This window comes from Schistocerca americana, chromosome 7 (genome assembly GCF_021461395.2).
Source record: "Schistocerca americana isolate TAMUIC-IGC-003095 chromosome 7, iqSchAmer2.1, whole genome shotgun sequence".
NCBI lineage: Eukaryota > Metazoa > Arthropoda > Insecta > Orthoptera > Acrididae > Schistocerca > Schistocerca americana.
Window position 1 is genome coordinate 64434324 of NC_060125.1, and position 22217 is coordinate 64456540.

The 22217-nt window shown below is 44.2% G+C and overlaps 1 protein-coding gene across 1 annotated transcript in view; it reads left to right on the plus strand.

Moving 5' to 3' along the window:
* The window catches only part of LOC124622598 (carboxylesterase 4A-like), a 140650-nt gene that overhangs the window by 112636 nt on the left and 5797 nt on the right, over nucleotides 1–22217 (plus strand). Inside the window, exons 8-9 of the mRNA XM_047148351.1 lie at nucleotides 5132–5264; nucleotides 13608–13740. Of these exons, the coding sequence (XP_047004307.1) occupies nucleotides 5132–5264; nucleotides 13608–13740 (266 nt within the window). The remainder of the gene's footprint in view (nucleotides 1–5131; nucleotides 5265–13607; nucleotides 13741–22217) is intronic.

Below are 22217 nucleotides of genomic sequence, written 5' to 3' on the forward strand. Positions count from 1 at the left end.
GACACGAAGCTTTACGCCTCTCTTGGACTTGTCAGCATCGACATTGGCTGTTGATGACTGGAAAAATGTTGCCTGATCGGACGAGTCTCGTTTCAAATCTTATCGAGCGGATGGACGCGTACGGGTACTAAAGCAGCCTCATGAATGCATGGATGCTGAACGTCAGCAGGGGACTGTTCACGCTGGTAGATGCTCTGTAATGGTGCGGGGTGTGTGCAGTTGGAGTGATATGAGGCCCTTGATACGTCTAGATACGACTCTTCAGATTACCTGCATCCATTCATGTCCCTTGTGCATTCCGACGGACTAGGGCAATTCCAGCAGGAGAATGCGATACCCAACACGTCCGAATTGGTACAGAGTGGCTCCAGGAACACTCTTCCGAGTTTAAACACTTCCGCTGCCCACCAAACTCCCCAGAAGTGAAGAATATTGAGCGTATCTGGGATTCCTTTCACGTGCTGTTCAGAAGATTTCTCCACTTGCTGCTACTCTTATGGATTTATGGACAGCCCTGCAGGATTCTTGGTGTCAGTTCCGTCCAGCACTAATTCAGACACTAGTAGAGTCCATGCCACTTCGTGTTGCGGCACTTCTGCATGCTCGCAGGAACTCAAGACAATATTAGTCAGGTTTACCAGTTTCTTTCGCTCTCCAGTGTTCTAACTGTGGTATCATGTATCAGTACCACACCACAGGTGTCACACAGTGGTAATCAGAATTGTAAGTTTTCATCAGATGCTTATAGCGGTCATGCAAATTCCAGTGGACCCAATGGAGCACACCCGCTGCGTCACGACTGCAGCAGCACGGTACTACAAAAGCATTCCATCGCCGCAATATAGGACGGCTGGTGGTAGCCAGGTGGCCCACTCACACTTGGAGCTTCTCCGCTACTTGACACTGTAGACGCTGCCAATTCGCGGCTCCAATACCTTCGTTCGTACTTACTTTAGGGAGCCTCATACTTGTTCACATTGTGGTAGCTGGACTCTGTTTCTCGCTGCTTTATTTGTAGTGAGTCTTTGCACTCTTGGCGAAATATAGTTAACTAAATCTCCTGTTTACTGTGTTTACTTGTGCGAAAATTATTCCTGCTCTTGTCCAGGTTTCCTACGACGAACTGCCACACCGCTCTGTAGCTCACCTTTGCTTACTGTTGTGTACGAAGTCGTACACAACATTACCAGCATCCCCCTGCCTCCTTCCTCCCCCAAAGAAAAACGAAATCAGTACCAACTGAATTTTAGAGTACAAAGATTTTTTTGAACGCTAATTTTTAAAATGACGAAACGTAATTTTTGTAAGTGTTTTTATTGAACCACGAATTAAAGAGTGAGTGAGAAAATCGGTACTGCTCACCACCTTTTTACAGAGTGATGTAGCAGTTCTCAGTGCATGGCGAGTACAACTTCGTCTCAGAAAAGGAAACTAACCATCCACAACGAGGCTAGGCATCTGTTTCAAAGCATGCTTGCCCTGCATCACTATTCTCCGTAGTGAGAAGTGGTTCACATATACCCTGCACCTTGATTTCAAATCAACCCAGTTAAAATATGTGCACTACGCTTACTGTTTGTGAATCACTTGATTAGAGGATTCTTGCCACTGAATTGACAGAAATCGGAAGAAGCCACACTGCCAGTGCCATGTATCCGACCGCTGTCGCTAATGACTATAGTATACATTGTGCTTGTGTAGTGAGTTGACTATATGAGGAAGGAAAAAAATATGTATTTAATGGTGACTTATGTTATCAATATTGTCCGCCCCTGGTAGCTGAGTGGTGCCGGCACGGTAGCTCAGCGCGTTCGGTCAGAGGGCTGCGTGATCTCTGTAATAATAATTTTAAAAAATGAGTCAAAGAATCAACGATCGGCTTGAACGGATGTCTTGTGACGACCGCCCAGACCAAACGCAACGAACTATATCAAACAAAATGAGGAAAAAGGTGGTCAGCGCGACGGAATGTCATACCTAACGGCCAGGGTTCGATTCCCGGCTAGGTCGAAGATTTTCTCCGCTCAGGGACAGTGTGTTGTGTTGTCCTTATCATCATCATTTTATTCCCATCGACACGCAAGTCGCTGAAGTGGCGTCAACTCGAAAGAGTTGCACCATGCGAACGGTCTACCCGACGGGAGGCCCTAGCCACGCCGCCTTTCCATTTTTTATCAATACACCTTTAAAATAAAGGATACAGCTCTATCTCAACAGTTCAGAGGATGTACCACCACTTTATTACATACTATTATATACAGTCCTATCGCCAACTATTTTACATTTCATATCAACACCTCTACCACGGACGAAGACACGGATATTATCATCATGAGACAGTTTACAAGACCTACAGGTTCTAACACACAATGGTTTATCAATTAAAAAAATTAGTCGATGTTTCACCAACACCACGAACTTGAGACATGGTTACCATGAACGTCCGACAACCGAGAACATCAGGGGAGGTATGTGTTTCCGGTAGCTGGCGCATAGTCGGCAGCATGCCTCGTCGCAGGATACATCGTGTCTTCCGATGGAAGCCTACGATTTACAAGTCTATTTTGGATGTGGAGACTGAGTATAACATAAATGTCAGTTGGTCCGTTTCGATTGATGTGTTGAAAGGACAGACTGTTTCTCGAGGATGGCGTTTTGATTTTACTTTTTCTGTTACTGACAATCCTGTCGGTCAGTGTTGGTTGACTGTTGCGATTATTCGTATTGATACTACTACTAAGTCTACTGCAACGTCTTCGGAGAGATACCTCCTCGTGATGTTCTCGGTTATCGGACGTTCATGGTAACCATGTCTGTCTCAAGTTCGTTGTGTTGGTGAAACATCGACTAATTTTTTTATTGGTAAACCATTGTGTGTTAGAACCTGTAGGTCTTGTAAACTGTCTCATGATGATAATATCTGTGTCTTTGTCCGTGGTAGAGGTGTTGATATTAAATGTAAAATAGTTGGCGATATGACTGTATATAATAGTATGTAATAAAGTGGTGGTACATCCTCTGAAATGTTGACATAGAGCTGTATCCTTTATTTTAATAAAGCACATGACAGCAAAAAAAGAAACCTGTTGGGTCAGTATGAATGACCTATCCCATACATCCCAGTTACTCATATCTTGATATATATCTAACGAAGTAGTGATAATAGTAACGATTATATGAAAGTGTGGTGTCTGTTTTTTCGGACATGGCCGGAAGAAGAGACACCACCCAGCATCCGCATCTGCTATACATTGTATGTAAATTCAAGGTAAAGGCGGTAGGGGGAGGGTAGAACAAAGGAAAGGGAAGAGATTATTGATGTCAGCTGGATCGGGACGTTACGTGGAATCAGCGACAGCGAGTGGAGATGTGAGCTGGACCAGGACTACGAACCCCAGAGCTGCTGCTTAGTAGGTAGGGGCTTTAACCACTGCGCCATCCGGGACACCGTGTTTTTCGCACCTGCACGGATTATCTCGACACGCCTCACGGCCGACCCACACTCCCACCGAGAGCCACCTATCCGCAGCCCCGTCCATACCCTCCACGCTTGCCACTCTGAGATTCCCACAGGAGGTCGGACGTACTTGTGCGCTCACAATGAAGAAGGTGGAGCCATTGCTAATACAGGCGAATCAGTTGCATGAATGCGTGGTTTCTGTTCTTTTGGTATTCTATAAGTCCTTCCAGATCTTCAAGCGCCATGCACACCGCCTTGCCTTCTGTATATGCCTCCCGTCCCCCACACAGATCCTCTATGACCTCATTCCTTTCCCCCACCTGCTCCTTTTCCTCAAACATATCCTCATCTTCTACACCTCCCGCCGCCTTGATCACACCTCCCGCCGCCTTGATCCCCCTCATCACCTGGTTGCTCCTCTCCTCTGCAAACCCTGCCCTCTGCCACGCCTTCACCATTTTGTCCCCCCTACCCTCCACCTCTACACCCTTCCTTTCCCAATATGGCTTTCATCAACTCCCTCTCCCGGATTATGCCCTCTCTCCCTCCATTTATCCCTCCTATCAACTCTGATCCTCACCTCCCTTCTTCTGTCCTTTTCCCGGGCTCCCTCTCCCCTTCCTTCCATCCTGTTTTTTCCCCGCCTACCCTCTCTCTGACTCCCATCTCCCCCCTGAGTCCTTTTGCTCTCCTCTCCACTGCCTTTCCCACTCCTCGCGTCTGCCCAGCCCCCCCCCCCTTTTTCTTCTATGTCCTATCCCTCCATCAGCTCCCCCCTTTTTTCTTTTCCTCTCCTCCCCCCCTTTTCCACTCCTCGGTCGGGTCCTCCCTTCCCCCCCCCCCTGACGCCGTGTCGCCTCTATTGTACTGTTCTGAGTGTACAGTGTTGTGCGTCCCCTGTCAGTGTTGCGAACAGCCACCATACTGTCGCTGGTTGTGTTTTTTATCTCATACGAACAGAATCCAGACTGTCGCCGTGTTTTTTAAATTGTGCCTGTCTATTTACTATGTGTTTTAATCAGCATCACCGACTGTTTGTTTTTACAATTTCTTCGCATCCTTTTCTCCATGTTTCAGTTTTTAACAGTCCCCGTTTTATTGCTTGCTTTTATTGTTCTCATATCTCCTAATTCTCTTTTTTAAATTTTCTGTAGGCTGCCGAGCGGCGAATTGTGCTGCTGCCAGCTCACCCCCCCCCCCCACCCCCCCTCTGGCGGGGGGGAATCATCCATCATCCAATAAATAAATAAAAAGTTTTTTCGGACACACATTTCCACTCGTCACCACTGCTTCCGCGTAATGGCACGATGGAGTTGACATAGGTAATCCCTTCCCTTCCCATTCTCCCCCCTCCACCTTCACTTTACATATAATAATAACGATCTTTTAAAATATCTGTTTCGTAGCCATTTTGTTTTTAGCCATCAGCAATTTTAATTTTATCCTCCAGAGGGTTGTTACCTCAGGTTGCGAACCACAGGTGTAAAATAAGATCTTAATGCATCTACTATCAGTCCAATATTTGTTGTAAACTGTTACACAATGACGTTTCAGATGAATCAGGGCTTTATTTAGATATAATTTATTACACTTGCGGATCGGTTACCTGTAGAAAATAGCAGCACGATGTATGTAAGGAACTTAACTTCTTTTGCGTTGCTGTTGCTGCAGATGCTCACCGACCTTGCCTTCGGGGAGCCAGTGGACTCGACAGTGAGGGTGGTGGCCAACCACACGGACGCCGCCCCCGTCTACTACTACCTGTTCGACTACAGGGGGGAGGAGCTGGGGAACACTACATACGGTCAGTCATGTCAGTGTGTGCAACTCTAACATATAGATTAATCGGCTATATCGTGCAGCGGCCATTTAAACCTCCTTTACACCGGAGCGAACTGAGGAGAAGGCAAGCAAACGAGCATTCACAGTCAGTTCGCCAGCCTTAACCACCATTCGCCTGTCTCCGTAAGCAAGCGTTTGCGCTGCAGCGAAGAGAAGAGACACACGAGAGGACAAGAATGGCGTGCAACCACAGGATCGTAGTGTTATTATTTTTTAGCGCTCATAATCTACACAAAACATAACCGACTAGTTAAAGCCATGATGCGCAACTGCTGTATTCATACTCGATTTGTAGTGTCGTCCGAAGAGCGGGGTGTCAAAGCAAGGTTGGCACCTCGCAACGAAACCACAGAAGGCTATTAGGAACGCTGGGTAGCCACGACTCTTACGCCAACTGTGTTTTTATCTTTACCTGGACTTTTAAACTGTACCTCATGAGCGTCTCAATGTAAGTTTATATTTTAACCCCCATTGTCTGCCCTTATTATGTTCTTGTATCCCCCTTTTTATCGCCTTTTATGTATATCGTTTTCATCTGTTTATTAAATGTACACTACTGGCCATTAAAATTGCTACACCACGAAGATGACGTGCTACAGACGTGAAATTTAACCGACAGGAAGAAGATGCTGTGATATGCAAATGATTAGTTTTTGAGAGCATTCACACAAGGTTGGCGCCGGTGGCGACACATACAATGTGCTGACATGAGGAAAGTTTTTAACCGATTTCTCATACACAAACAGTAGTTGTTCGGTGTTGCCTGGTGAAACGTTGTTGTGATGCCTGGTGTAAGGAGGAGAAATGCGTACCATCGCGTTTCCAACTTTAATAAAGGTCGGATTGTAGCCTATCGGGATTGCGGTTTATCGTATCGCGACATTGCTGCTCGCGTTGGTCGAGATCCAATGACTGTTAGAAGAATATGGAATCGGTGGGTTCAGAAGGGTAATACGGAACGTCGTGCTGGATGCCAACGGCCACGTATCACTAGCTGTCGTGATGACAGGCATCTTATCCGCATGGCTGTAACGGATCGTGCAGCCACGTCTCGATCCCTGAGTCAACAGATGGGGACGTTTGCAAGGCAACAACCATCTGAACGAACAGTTCGACGACGTTTGCAGCAGCACGGACTATCGGCTCGGAGACCATGGTTACGGTTACCCTTGATGCTGCATCACAGACAGGAGCGCCTGCGATGGTGTACTGAACGACGAACCTGGGTGCAGGAATGGCAAAACATCATTTTTTCGGATGAATCCAGGTTCTGTTTACAGCATCACGATGGTCGCATCCGTGTTTGGCTACATCGCGGTGAACGCACATTGGAAGCGTGTATTCGTCAACGCTATACTGGCGTATCACCCGGCGTGATGGTATGGGGTGCCATTGGTTACACGTCTCGGTCACCTCTTGTTCGCATTGACGGCACTTTAAACAGTGGACGTTACATTTCAGCAGGATAATGCACGACCGCATGTTGGGGGTCCTGTACGGGCCTTTCTGGATGCAGAAAATGTTCGACTGCTGCCCTGGCCAGCACATTCTCCAGACCTATCACCAAATGAAAACGTCTGGTCAATGGTGGCCGAGCAACTGGCTCGCCACAATACGCCAGACACTATTCTTGACGAACTGTGGTATCGTGTTGAAGATGCATGGGCATCTGTACCAGTACACGCCATCCAAGCTGTATTTGACTCAATGCTCAGGCGTATCAAGGCCGTTATTACGGCCAGAGGTGGTTGTTCTGGGTACTGATTTCTCAGGATCTATGGACCCAAATTGCGTGAAAATGTAATCACATGTCAGTTCTAGTATAATATATTTTTCCAATGAATACCCGTTTTTCATCTGCATTTCTTCTCGGTGTAGCAATTTTAATGGCCAGTAGTGTATTACTCGGCTGAAGAGCAGTCGATTGTGCCGCTGGCAGCCCTCCCCTGCCCCACAACACAATAAATGGCGAAAAAAACGACGATTCCTTGAGCTTTGCTATGCCACCGCAGTCACTCGTCTACTTGTGGCTGAGGAGAGGAACTCTGCACTCAGTTCGCAGTAAACGATCAAGACGACGGCATCGTTTTAGATAGGTCGCCAGTGTCGTCAATGTCTTAGGCAGCACTTTAATGTGCACATCATGTTAGGTATTCTTCAAGTTAAATTTGTCTGTATCAAGTGATCCTTTAATATCCAGAGACAGTTGTAAATATTCAGAACATTCCTGTGGAAATGGATTGTACAAAGTTAATTAAGTCTTCGTACCTACATTTTAATGACGTGAAGTGGTATTTTATACATGGAATGTATTCGCAGTTGCGAATATGCACAACCAGCAGCTGTGTAATGGAATGACGACAGTGAAAATTTATCCGGACAGGGACTCGAACCCGCATTTCCCTCTTATCGCGAGGGGTCGCCATACGGTTAGGCTACCCTGCACGACTCATGGCGAGAACACAACTTCGATGCGTCGCCCGTTACGTTTCTACAACCCGCAGTCTTATATTCATTATGTATACTGCTGTACAGGGGAAACATTTTAATTGAAAGACGCTTGCCCGGCGTCCGTGGATAAATGCGATATTGAAGTGTCTGTGTTGTTAGATCTACGACGCAATGTTCCTTCGGACACGCTTGCATGTCACATCACTATTAAAATTCTCATTCTTTGCAGAAATTCCAAAGTCTTCGAGAGGCGTAAGATATACAAAAGAACATCTTTTTACTTATCTTGCTGTTGTCGGTGGCTCAGAGTGTCGTCTAGGGGTGAGCCGTGCCGGCTCGTATCGATTGATCTATCGGGTCGGCATGGTGTGATCTTTGGGCTCGGGCGTTTGACGTGGCTTTTGGCCGCGACGGGCGTGGTGGCTAGAAAGGGGACAGCCGGAGAGCCGCGCGGAGCGGGTGAATCGGAGGCGAGCGTGGTTGAGAAGGCCGGGGCGCGACGCAGAGGTTGTGGTGTGTTTGACACGTTTGCAAGACCGAACCTGGCCTGTAGTGTGGGAACTGGGCTCAGTCACATTACCCGAATCGAGTCGTGCGGCCCTGATTTGGATCTGTAAAGGATTTTATAAAAGATTTGAGTGTTATAGTGTACTTTGTGCGGCACCCTGTCCAGCTCGCCCGCTTGCTGTGGGTTCTGGGTCCAGCCGCCTCTGGTCTGTATCCAGTGCCCCCCCCCCCCTTCCGCTACTTGAATTTGCCCGTTCCTATGTGACGTCACCTGTTTTGAAATGTGTCACGAAGGGGTGTCTCTGTTAGTAGTATTTTCCTTTGTGTTAAAAAAAGTGATATCCATTATTGGTTGAATTTTATCTCATTATTGTAGTCTCCTTTGGGGAGCTTTACTGTGTATAGAATTTAATTCACTTGCAAGTCACTTAATGCTTGATTAAAGATTAATGTTGTTGTTTGAATAGGGCGGTTGTACGTGCTTGTATGGATTTTGAATATTAAAGATAAAATTTTATTTGGCCAAAGAAAAGTTAATTAAAGTGTTGTTGTTATAAACTGTGAATGTTGTTTATGTGGCCCGACCCTCCCGCCCAACATCAATTGGCTGATTAGGGTGGATTAACCACCACAAGGGGTACATTCTTGCAGCTGAAATTTCGATTTTTTAGGTTCTTGATGACTAAATAACTGATGAAGATTTGCCTGTATTATTCTTGAGTTTTGTTCTTTGTCACAATTTTCAACATCACACGGTTTATACATTTTCAACATAAACAAAACCAGTAATTACATTGTTGGGCTGCCGGAGTGGCCGTGCGGTTCTAGGCGCTACAGTCTGGAGCCGAGCGGCCGCTACGGTCGCAGGTTCGAATCTGCCTCGGGCATGGATGTGTGTGATGTCCTTAGGTTAGTTAGGTTCAATTAGTTCTAAGTTCTAGGCGACTGATGACCCCAGAAGTTAAGTCGCATAGTGCTCAGAGCCATTTGAACCATTTTTGTACATTGTTGGTGACAAACTTAGAAAACGTCTACCTCCATTAGAGGCATGCTCATCACTACTTACATTCTTTCGTACTCACATTATTCCAAAGAGTTTACAAACCAGAAGAGTTTACAAACTTTCTTTACCAAAGAAGAATCATCGCCAAAATACATCATTATTTTCTAAATCAATCCAGAAATAAATTTAATAATTACAGTTGGATTGTACAATTACTAATATGAATTTTAAGTATGCCACAAATTTTGTACTTTCAATTATTTTTAAAATAAGTTTTATTTTAACTGTTAGTACATATCGTTTGTAACACATTAATTCCATTTTTACACATTTTAACCTGAAATATAATACATCGTATACAGAATCATATGAATTCTTTTTGTGAAACAGCTGAGATAATTTTAACCTATGCAAGAATCGATAGTATACTTGGTATCGGTTATCTCTATAGAAAAAGGTATTGTTTGAAGAGGGTGATTCATTATAACTGCACCGTTATTCTTCACAACACAGACGCTGAAATATCGTAATATGTCATAGTTTCGATCAATTTCCTCCCGGAGGACACCAAAGAACACACCGCTGTGCTGGCGAGTGTATTTTCGTGCAGCACAACAGGATTATTTTGCCGGACGAGTTCGTTGATTATAGCGAAGAAAGCAAAAATTTGTAGGAAAAGTATAATATTGACCTTGAAGGCTTTTCTTAAGGGACCGAAGGCGTCATAATCGCGGAGGGGGAGTCAGGGGTGCTTGATTATCTCCCAGTGGAATTGGCGTCACTTCTGCGTTACGACATTTGCGATTGTGGACGAAGCAGCATCCCGATTTCGAAAGACATGTTGCCCATACACTTTCTTCGTTCTCCGATGGATGTCTACCGGTGTTTGCGGTTCAGCACCCAAGAAAAGAGTTGGTTCTATTTGGATGTATTTGGTAATAATGTCACCATAGTTCATCTTTCCGAATTTATCTCACGCACGTTGGAAAGACACGAAAGCCAAACTAATCCCTTGCCTTCATGTCGGTGCTTGTAGACCAGCATCGGAGTCGCGCTATGCTGCATATACGCTACAGCAACATCCTGAAACAGAAATTTCGTGATCGCCCCTTATACGTGTCACACATGACTTCACGAGACAGTACTGAAGATTGACAGTGCTTGTCCTTAATCATAAGATGTCGGTAATGTTTCATGAGAGGATCCACTGCAATCGTGATGATATATACTTTGCAGATTATCTTGTTCATATATATGTATGACCCCACTAGTAAATGTTAAAGCAACGCCTTCGGACGCTAGTCGCATTGTAAAGAACATCACCACAGAGCGCAAGACGTCTACAGTAAATGGACAATGTCTACCGCCTTCCTTATGTGATCTTCTGACTGTTTACTGGATACGACCTTGCAAACGGCACGTTCGCTGTCACACGTCACAGCGTTGCTCCAATAACTAAAAGAATTAGTCTACGCTACGAAGTTCTGTAGAAATGTACATCTTATAAGAACAGAGGCCGAATCACAAGTTCCTCGAAATAATTGTTGTACAAGACTCCTGTAAAGGCCTTATTTCACAAACGTCCCTCTTATCTCAGTGTGATTATGTGTAAAACAAACAAAACTAATGAATGTTAATTTGTAATCAACTGCAGATTATACGAATAGTTTCAATCACATAGTGCCTATGAAATAAAATAAACAAGGGAATTCTATCCAGATTCTCTTTGTGCGTAATAGGACGTGCTGCTCTAGTATATACGGGCAAGGAATATTGCAATACATCCGTAAAAAAATGGATATTAGAAGTATGGGGATTCTGAAAGAAAAACGGGGTCTCTTACCCTTATTTGGCACCATTCTGTATTACATATACAGTGTGGTCAGAGCCTGAAGAACTTGTGAGGGTTCTGATGAGAAATATAATGGGTAAGAAAAAATTCAATACACTGCTGCGTTTCCGTTTTCATTAGCTTTGAAATTAGCCAATCAGGTCGTTACTCGCTCCAATTCAAGCAACCTGCCAGAGACAGTGTCGTCAAACATGTTCTTCCTTTTCTTTAATCAAACGGATCGAAAGCAGTTTTTGTTCACTTAGCTAACATTTATCATTTCCGGAAAAGACACATTTGAAGAAGGGGTAACTCATGGGCCAACAGAAGTACGTGCATTAGCGGACTTTAGCGCGTGCAAGTGCTTGAATTTGTGCACGCAACAACCTGATTGACTGTCTCAGTGCTAATTAAATTGCAAGCGGCGGAACGCATCGCATTTTTTCCCAACGTTTATTTCTTAGAACAATTTACCCCACAACACCTATATGTCAAAATCTTGTAAGTACGAGGTGCATTCAAGTTCTAAGGCCTCCGATTTTTTTTTTCTCCAGACTGGAAAGAGATAGAAACATGCTCATTGTTTTAAAATGAGGCCGCATTCATTGTCAATACGTTCCAGAGATGGCAGCACCGTACGGCAGATGGAATTTTTCCGCCAGCGGCGAGAATGAGAACTGTTTTAAATACTTAAAATGGCGACGTTTTCCTTACTTGAACAGCGTGCAATCATTAGTTTTCTGAATTTGCGTGGTGTGAAACCAACTGAAATTCATCGACAGTTCAAGGAGACATGTGGTGATGGAGTTATGGATGTGTCGAAAGTGCGTTCGTGGGTGCGACAGTTTAATGAAGGAAGAACATTGTGTGACAACAAAACGGAACAACCTCAGGCTCGCACAAGCCGGTCTGGCGACATGATCGAGAAAGTGGAGAGAATTGTTTTGGGGGATCGCCGAATGACTGTTGAAAAGATCGCCTCCAGAGTTGGCATTTCCGTGGGTTCTGTGCACACAATCCGGCATGACGACCTGAAAAAGCGAAAAGTGTCATCCAGGTGGGTGCCACGAATGCTGACGGACGACCACATGGCAGCCCGTGTGGCATGTTGCCAAGCAATATTGACGCGCAACGACAGCACGAATGGGAGTTTCTTTTCGTCGGTTGTGACAATGGATGAGACGTGGATGCCATATTTCAATCCAGAAACAAAGCGCCAGTCAGCTTAATGGAAGCACACAGATTCACCGCCACCAAAAAAGTTTCGGGTAACTGCCAGTGCTGAAAAATTATGGTGTCCATGTTCTGGGACAGCGAGGGCGTAATCCTTACCCATTGCGTTCCAAAGGTCACTACGGTAACAGGTACATCCTACGAAAATGTTTTGAAGAACAAATTCCTTCCTGCACTGCAACAAAAACGTCCGGGACGGGCTGCGCGTGTGCTGTTTCACCAAGACAACGCACCCGCACATCGAGCTAACGTTACGCAACAGTTTCTTCGTGATAACAACTTTGAAGTGATTCCTCATGCTCCCTACTCACCTGACCTGGCTCCTAGTGACTTTTGGCTTTTTCCAACAATGAAAGACACTCTCCGTGGCCGCACATTCACCAGCCGTGCCCTGCTATTGCCTCAGCGATTTTCCAGTGGTCAAAACAGACTTCTAAAGAAGCCTTCGCCGCTGCCATGGAATCATGGCGTCAGCGTTGTGAAAAATGTGTACGTCTGCAGGGCGATTACGTCGAGAAGTAACGCCAGTTTCATCGATTTCGGGTGAGTAGTTAATTAGAAACAAAATCGGAGGCCTTAGAACTTGATTGCACCTCGTACACGAGCGCCAAAAATTATAAAATTAGTTGTACCTACTGTTAATCCCACTTTACATTACCATCATTACGTTGTATTATGTTTTACAGGTACCTGAATATGCCTTAATGCTGAAATTGCAATATTAATATAAAATTCTAACAGCTAAAAGCATGATGACATCATTTAAAGACCCTTACAAGCTTTTAACATTATTTCTGATCATCCTGGATATATTTTCTTTTGGTGCTTGATTTTCTGTGAAGCAAGGTGAAATAAGAAGACACTCCATCTCCTATTCGTGGTTCATTAATTCGTGAAGCAACAGGAAAATCTGCCTTATGGGAACGACTTGTGATTCTGTGATTGTTCATATCATAACGTGTGCCGTACATGCGATAATCTGATATCGTGCTAGAAAGACCATATCAGTGGCATTTCATTGGTTCATTTCTCCTGTAAACATGAATGCTATGGTACATCAAAATATAAAGAAACATGGTCCCAACGGTATCATACTGTAAACTAACGTTTACTTGTGTGTACTAACATACAAATAAAATTTCTTGAGAATTTCAGAGTTATTTCCTCAAATTAGAATTACATCTTGTTGAGAATTAATTTTGGGGTACATACATATTTAACGACTTTTAACCACATTTTATGAAATCAAACCCACGTGCATCTAACTTTCTGCCTTTTAGGAACACCTCATGCGACCCAGAGCAGTGTCGTCTTCTACCTTCAGTATCTTCCCATTTTAGCTGATCCTGAGTCGACTTTCGGACGCTTAAGGTCGACTATGACGAGACTTTGGACCAACTTCATCAAGTATGAGTAAGTAAGAATTAATTTTTTCCGATAAATTCTGAATTGGATGTTTTCCAACTGGATAAATTTTTCTGCACTTTACTGTGAACAGCACTTCGCCAAATTGACTTCACTGCACTTGAAAGAAGTAGAAATCACTGTCGAAAATTGTGAATGTGCACAGGAACTGTCATGCTATTTCTCACTTTACTTAAGGTCCTAACATTCTTGCGCAAGGAAATTGTAGGCAACAGGGGCACTCCTAATATTGCTTCTGTCAGAAACGACCATGTTCACGTAAAAGAATTGACACTAAAAATAATTGATGTTTTGAGTTGAAGGCGAATCTGTTGACAAAATGGCAAAAGGGAGAGGAAATCTAACATGCAACTAATGAAATGAATATAACATTCACGGTCTTACAATAACTAATAACAAAAAATTTTGACTCCTATAAAACTTTGACTATTACACTCACTTAAATTGAAAGCATTACTGATATTTACCAAAAAACGTGAGCAAGCTCCCACATCGGTTTCGGAGTGATATAGTGCGACGAGTTGTACGATTTAAACAAACTAACAAAAACGTATCTTTCAGTTTTAATGTTTCCACGATGTTTAAAGTTTCACCCATGAAAATCATTCTGTTATTTCCAGATTCCTTGAACTCACCTGAAGTAATGGCGAACAATATATGACAACCATATTTTCTCTGCGTAATGCATGAAGCAACTCGTAATTCGTCATGAAATTAGGATAAGCATACTATCAGACGAGTAACACTACAGACACATTTCTATATAGAAAAATGAAGAAAAAAATGGAAATTTTCGCTTCAATACAGGAAGTTCGAGAATGTGTAACACTGTTGAATAACAAAAAACCGTAAACTATGTCAGGAAAAAAGTTTTCACATTGATTACATATTACAATGAAAAATAATTAACGAAAAAATTAGGTTCAGTTAACTCTTTGAAAATTACCAAAAAATTCTTTAAATTATTTGGAACAATGTTACGTTTTAGGCCACGAAATGTGTGGGTATCAACACCCCAAGGGAAGGGGTGCTTTTATTGACGCCCATTATGTCTCCGACTGAAAGCTTTTCGTGCCGATTTTGAGCGGCAGAGTGTCTGAAATGCCTCCCTTGGCCACCCATGAGAAAATTGCATGTTCCAAAGCTGGCTGTCGCGATTCTGACCTCCACCGGAGAGGCATCAAAAGAAGTGGTGCCCTTGAGCGGAACTGTCGTGACATTTGGTGTCAGTGGGGGATAATTAACCCACCTTACACCCAGTATGACCTTGGGAGCTGAGGTCTTTTTTTCGCGTGTGACGAGACCTTGCTGTTTGCAGCGTCGTCGAGCCGGAGACTGGTTTCGCAGGGAACACACTTCTGTTGTAGATAGCTTTGAGCCAAATCTCAAACTTATGCGTCGCAGTGGGAGACAATTGCGGTGTTTCGAAGAAGTGAGATTTTCTTGTGCAGTGTAGTTAACAGCACGTTCTCAGTGTCAAAAATGATTCACTTAGTAGACTCTTTACTCCTGTGTCCGATCAGTGTAACTTTAAAATCACATTTTGAAATATTAATCTACGCTTAGAGGCAGTTTATTACACTTGTGCTTTAACATCACGATCCGCGCTAACCACCGTAAGCAGTTCACTTACCAGCTTGTCTCTCCGCTGTTCCAATGTCGTAGCGTCCACATTGTTTCCTACGATAGCAGTTTATAGCGAGGGTCACTTTGATACATACTGTGGTAAGCCAAAACATAATGACAGCTGTTCCCCGCGACGTTGGATGCCGTTGCGGGCACGTGACGCGGTAACAAAAGTATGTCAGCGGAGCAGACAAGGACGGGGGATCACCCTAGCGAAGATACGGGCTGCTAATGGGGAAATCTATTGAGATAGGCAGTGTGGTGTCACCGCCAGACACCACACTTTCTAGGTGGTAGCCTTTAAATCGGCCGCGGCCCGTTAGTATACGTCAGACCCGCGTGTCGCCACTATCAATGATTGCAGACCGAGCGCCGCCACACGGCAGGTCTAGAGAGACTTCCTAGCACTCGCCCCAGTTGTACAGCCGACTTTGCTAGCGATGTTTTACTGACAAATTACGCTCTCATTTGCCGAGACGATAGTCAGCATAGCCTTCAGCTACGTCATTTGCTACGACCTAGCAAGGCGCCATTACCAGTTACTATTGATACTGAATCATGTACAGTGAGGAGCGACGCTCATCATTAATGGATTAAAGTTAAGTATTCCACCAGCTACGTCCGTTTTTCTAAAATCTAATTTCCTTGTCCTATTCCGGACCTCTCGCCAGCCTGCGTGAGCTAAAACGCGTGCCTTTTCGGCTTCTTCTAGTACTCGGTGTTGGCTCTCCTGCCAACCCACAACAGGCAACTCTGACAGAGGCAGATTGTTATTACGTAGAGCCTGTGAACGTGTAGCTCGAAAACGGCGAAGATGGTCGAATATCCTCGTGCTACTGGTGTGAGCATCTACGGAAAGAGGTAGGGGGACAGTGAAACTACCACCAGGCTCTAAGTGCTTGGGCGTTCACGACTCTTCACAGAACGTGGGATGGTTGTTTGGTTGATTTGGGGGAAGGGACCAAACAGCGAGGTCATCGGTCCCATCGGATTAGGGAACAATGGGAAAGGAAGTTGGCTGTGCCCTTTCAAAGGAACCATCCCGGCATTTGCCTGGAGCGGTTTAGGGAAATCACGGGAAACGTAAATCAGGATGGCGGGACGCGGGTTTGAACCGTCGTCCTCCCGAATGAGAGTCCAGTGGGCTAACCACTGCGCCGCCTCGCTCGTTGCAGAACGTGGGGTTCGGAGGCTTGTACTCTCTGTGAAGCAGCACAGATGGTGATCTGTGGCACCTCTGCCGTAAGAGCACGGAGCTGGTACACTACACACGCAGGTGTTTCGCAGCAAGCCATTCATCGTACATTGCTAAACATGGAGCTCCGCAGCAGACCACCCCTACGTGTTCACACGTTGACCCAGTGACTTCGTCAATTACGACTGCAGTGGGCACGCGATCATCGGGATTCAACCATCGATCAGCGGAAACGTTCCGGCTCTGCGGGTGAATCACATTTTCATTACACAAGGTCGATGGTCGTTGCCACAAACGCCGTCATCGAGGGGAACGGTGGCTCGATACGTGCAGCGTACCACGGACGCAGGCTGGTGGAAGCAATATTATGCTATGAGAGACATTCTCCTGCGCTTGCATGGGACCTGTGGTAGTAATGGAAGACACGCTGACAGCTGCGAACCACCTGCATCTCTTCTCAGCAGTATAACTGTCGTGTTTCGGAGCCAGAAGCGTGCTGCAGTGGTTTGAGGAGCATTATAGTGAACTCACGATGATGTCTCGGCAACCAAATTTTCGTAATGTAAGTCCAATGGAACCCATATGGGTGGCTATTGGACGCCATCACCGCATACGTAAATCAGCGGTCTGTTATTTACGCGAATTACATACTTGCACGTAGACATGTAATTACACATACGTCCACAAGCATACCAACAAACTGTCGGATTCCTGGCTCGCCGGATTAGTGATGTATTTCGTTCCAAAGACGGACAAACAAGCTACTATGTTTTGACTCATCAGTGTAAGTCCATTAAGTTCACAATACGTACCATCCACCGAAAACGTTTCTAGACCTGCAGCTTGTTAGTCAACAACGAACTTCAGCTACTATTTATATTCACTCTGCTATTAGATTTACATTGCTGCCTATCGATACGTTACTAAGCTCCTTCTCTGACAGAATACTAAGAAAATAACAACTTGCTAAACTGTTTCAAACTGGATGCAATTGAACACGTTTATGTTTTCAGAAAGAACAAAATACATATTATTTAATACTCAAATGCAAAAAATAAACAATCCAATGCATTACATTTCGAGAGTTCTTTTTCTAACATTTAGTGCGTCAGTTGGAGCTACAGCACGCCTCAGTGTTTGTTGCCTCTTTTTAAACCGCAGAAAAAACATGCGCCAGAGACGTTGATCGGCCGACACCAAAGAGTATGCATCAACTGAATCTGTAGCTCAGCGGCCGGCCCATGGAGTTTCGATGTGTCAGTATTATCTGCGCTGTAGCGACGCCTTTGCCACTTCACTAAAGAACGCGCAGGATTTCATGAATGTCTCGGATGAAACCGCTATTTTTGTTAAGTAAATTTTTCGCCAAAGGAATTCCAACTGCTTCTTTCACCACCGAGTGCCAAAAAGGTACGTTCGACGCTAGAATATCATGTTCACATCTCATAGAGTGATTGGTGTCGCTGCAGTCTCTGGAACGACAGATTTATTGGTCTTTTGAGTCGGATGTATCTATGGTGGCCCCTGCATCTCTTCCGCATTGTAGGAGTCGTCTGCCCTATGTGGGCAAGGTCATACACACAGGGCGGGCTTTACAAGATCCCCGATATTGTAAACAGACAAGAATAGCGATCATGAAATAATTTTGAACCATTTAGGTAATTCTGTACAGTTATAGCTCGCTTACACATGATTTCACACGAGATGAAAATACTTTTAACAGAAATAGGTGAAGTAGAACGAATTTACTTAATTTTTGAAACTGCTAAATGTGGGAGACAAATTTTGGCCTAGAATGATAACGGTGCATGAAATAGGTGGTCTTCGAAAGATAGCGAAGTTCTCTGTATGGAGGTGAAACGAGAACCGACGCGAGAAAAATGCTGCCAATGTGCGTGGGTTTCATGAAATTCACGAAATTTCTGGTGGTTTTGTTCTGTGATTCATGACCTCACGAGTTTTTTTCTTTTTTTTGGTCTGAAGCGGCCCAGCTTGCTGTGGTTCACACCACTGATGTATCACGTATGCACCTCATTGAACAGCAAGTTTAAAGAGGGGCTAGTCTCGATAGCAAAATAAAAACACTTTCAGCGACGGCGTTTACGTGTCCGCTGCTGTATGGACTAGTTGTAGTTATCGAACAAGAAACCTAATGCAGTGGTTAAAGTAGATAAGGTGCACAGGTACCACAGTGTCGAACCATGACTGTTGGCGGAACTTTACAGTCACATTGCTTAGGCCATTACTTACTCAGTGTTGCGTACTACCCTCTTACAGTATAACGGCATGTTTCGTGCGCAGATCTCTGTGGAAGCGGCGTGTTCAGTATGAGCAGAAATATCGATGTCGCGGAATGACAAAACCATTTCCTGTAGCCTGTCACTTTCCACCTCTTGGCCACAATGCAAAATTAACAGTATTTTAGGATCTGGCTTAGCACAGTAAGTGGTCATTATTCATCCTTCTGCGTGTTCTGCTATTCTTTGCACATTATACAATATTTCGAAAAAATGGGAACTGCTTTATTTTGAGTACCCTTTGTCGAAATACTGTAAGACTACACCTGTTTTGCTCATTACTTGTAAAAACTCATAAGACCACTAAATGTTTCTTTCCAAATTAAACTGTTAATTACGCTATGTCTCAAGCGTTATCAGGTTATGTCTTGCAGCTACATAAATCTGACTACTCAAAGCTAACTAACGTTTCTGTCCAGGCTGGCCGATGTCTGAAAACTAAAGACTGTAGGTTGGGTGCACCTCAACATAGATGTTATCTGAATAAGTTATCGCACTAACTAATATAAATTTACTATTTTCAAACTAGATTTTTTTAGCATTACGTCAATTATACACAACAGGAGAATAAATGATTTTATATCTGAAAATGTTTTAGAATTAGCGTCAAAATTAATGAATTCTCGTTCTTACAGTCATATTTAAAGTTACCATCATCAAGGTGGAAACTTCTACTTACATTTATAAAATTCACGAAGTAGTAAAACATTGCAATGTGTTGTTACCCAAATTTTGCTGAAGTGTAAAAGTTTATAGTACTGTGTCCCTCAAGAGAGGCCGCTGTTGAATCTAACTGAACATCCTTAATTTGAATCATCATTTTCTGGTCACCTATCTACGAATCATCAGGGTTTTCAGTCATTAGGGCTCTCCTTTCTGCGTGCTGCAGTTTTCAGTACACCGCTGCTGGGAAACAGTTTTCACAACCATAGTGACCGAAGTAAAACCGTCTAATGCGGATTTGAATTAAATATACGAGTATGATTAGACTTCAGCGGCACAACGGATTAGTGACAATGAAAATTTGTGTCGGACAAGGACTCGAACCCTGATTTCCCGTGTATCGCGAGCATTCGCTTCAACCATGTCGCCTATTCGTGCGACGCCTCAAGGACCGATCCAAATCTCCATATACCGTTGTGTGTCTACGTCCTTCATCCACACAGTTGCTGTCATTCGCACACAGGGAGAGACTTTCATTATCACTGTCACGGTCTTGTCTAGGCACGAGATGGTATTTGCAGTGTAATGTAATACGATGTATAAAGCAATGTCCTTCAGGCATGGGCCGCGCTGGTTAGCCTGCGGTCTCGGGCGCCTTGTCACGGTTCGCTCTGCTGCTCCCGTCGGAGGTTCGAGTCCTCCCTCGGGCATGTGTGTGAGTGTGTGTGTGTGTGTGTGTGTGTTGTCTTTAGCGTAAGTTAGCTTAAGTAGTGTGTAAGTTTAGGGACAGACGACCTCAGCAGTTTGGTCCCACAGAACTTATCACAAATTTCCAATTTTTTTCCTTCAGGTATGCATGCATTTCTGAAAGACTTTACGTAGTATATCGCACAACACAGAAACTGCAAATACTAGTAATAATGTTGATTTGTTGTATCTACTGACTTTCAGAGAAATTCGAAAATGTTGTAGGAGCTCGTGGTACGGACATTGTCTTTGAGATGCGGTCGTGTTGGCTAGTGTGTATCTGTCAAGATGTCTGAAAGGACTCTTACTCGAAATTAGTGAGTGCATTTGCACTTTGGTCACTGGCTAGCAACAAATCGCTTATTAATTCCATTAGGTGTCACATATTGAAAATTATTCTGTTGTTTAGCGACACCATTCGCAGCTGACTCTCAGTTGTTCGACGATAATGCTTATGTAGTTCGTGACTTTCTGCAAAACTGTAGGAGTCGTGACCAAGGCGCTACTAACTGGGCCTGCTACTTTAACGAACTGTTTGGCAGGTGTCTGTGCTGAATTCTTGTAAAATGTATTTACTGTTACTGAAAAATATCCTTGTGCTAGACATTTGCACATGAGATTTCAGTATGACGGAACATCTTCACAGTTTAGACGTAGAGCGGCTCATGGGATAGATCTAATGACTCACGAATGGATCGACTGCTGTGACCATTGTCGTTTGGAACATGTATACACACTGGTTGCCCCTTTTCAAAGTTTACGATATCTGTAGAGGGATGCACAACGCCTTTACGAATTTAACCTTAAATATTTCATAGTCTCAGTGACCATAATGTTTCAGACAGAGGATAAACGTAATGTCCATCTATTAAGTTACCCACACCTCCTATTCTGATCCACATCCTATTCCACTCGTAAAGACTGTTTGTAAGCGTCCCTATCAGGTCTAACGCCTTCGATTTGGAACTGTGTCAAATGCTTTACGGAAACCAAGGAGCAGAGAATCAACCTTAGCACTGTTACAACGGCGTTTTGGGTCTCGGAAAGGAATGGGATGGACTCAGTTTTTCACAACCTGGGGGTTTCCGGAACATTGTTGGTATTTACAGAGCAGCTGCTGTATCTCCATTGCAATGATGGACGCCAGCATCAAATTGATTCCATAATTCTACAACAAATGACAGTGAGCGATGTAACTGCAGGACTGCGTTCCTGTGCACGTTTCCTGCGAACATTATGATAAGCTGTAGTGGCACGGCTACAGTTTATTTTCACCAAAAAAAATTCAAGGAGAGGGGCCATTTTATTACGTAATCTAGTATGATTTCATAGACAGGGTGGGAAAAATACAGTGCGTAAATGATTTAAAAGGTCACTTTTTTAGAGTCCGTCGTTCCCGCCCCCTCCCCCCCCCCCCCCCCCCCCCCCCCGATCACCCATTGCGACGCAGAAGTTAGAAATTTGGCTCAAATGTGCCTACAAACAAATCCTATATAGTCGTCGAATATGGGGTATCACGGAAACCTGCTTCCTCGGATCGCTAGACAACAATTCAAGCAAATTGTATTTATGAGTTTTATTACGAAAGATAAATGACAATACTTAACTTTGAGAATTACATAGATGTGTCGCAATCAAAGGGCGACATCCGAAATAAACAAGCTTTTTCACTATAAAAATTTCAATACAAGCGAAGTAATGAGCTTCGACGCTTCTATGCAAGTCGCTAGCCTTGAGGCTGCTGTTCGACTGGGCCGCATCCACTCGGGCGCGGCGCTTACATCCTCGTCATATAGGGGCCGCTGCTGTCGCTTTGTCGTCCTGGAGAGGGGTCGGTCAGCGTCTTGACGTCTTGTCACAGCCCTCTCTGCTCTATTGTTCCAGACTGGCGTGCCGGCGCTTGATTTTACGCTGTAACACAAACTTTTCTGTAATGA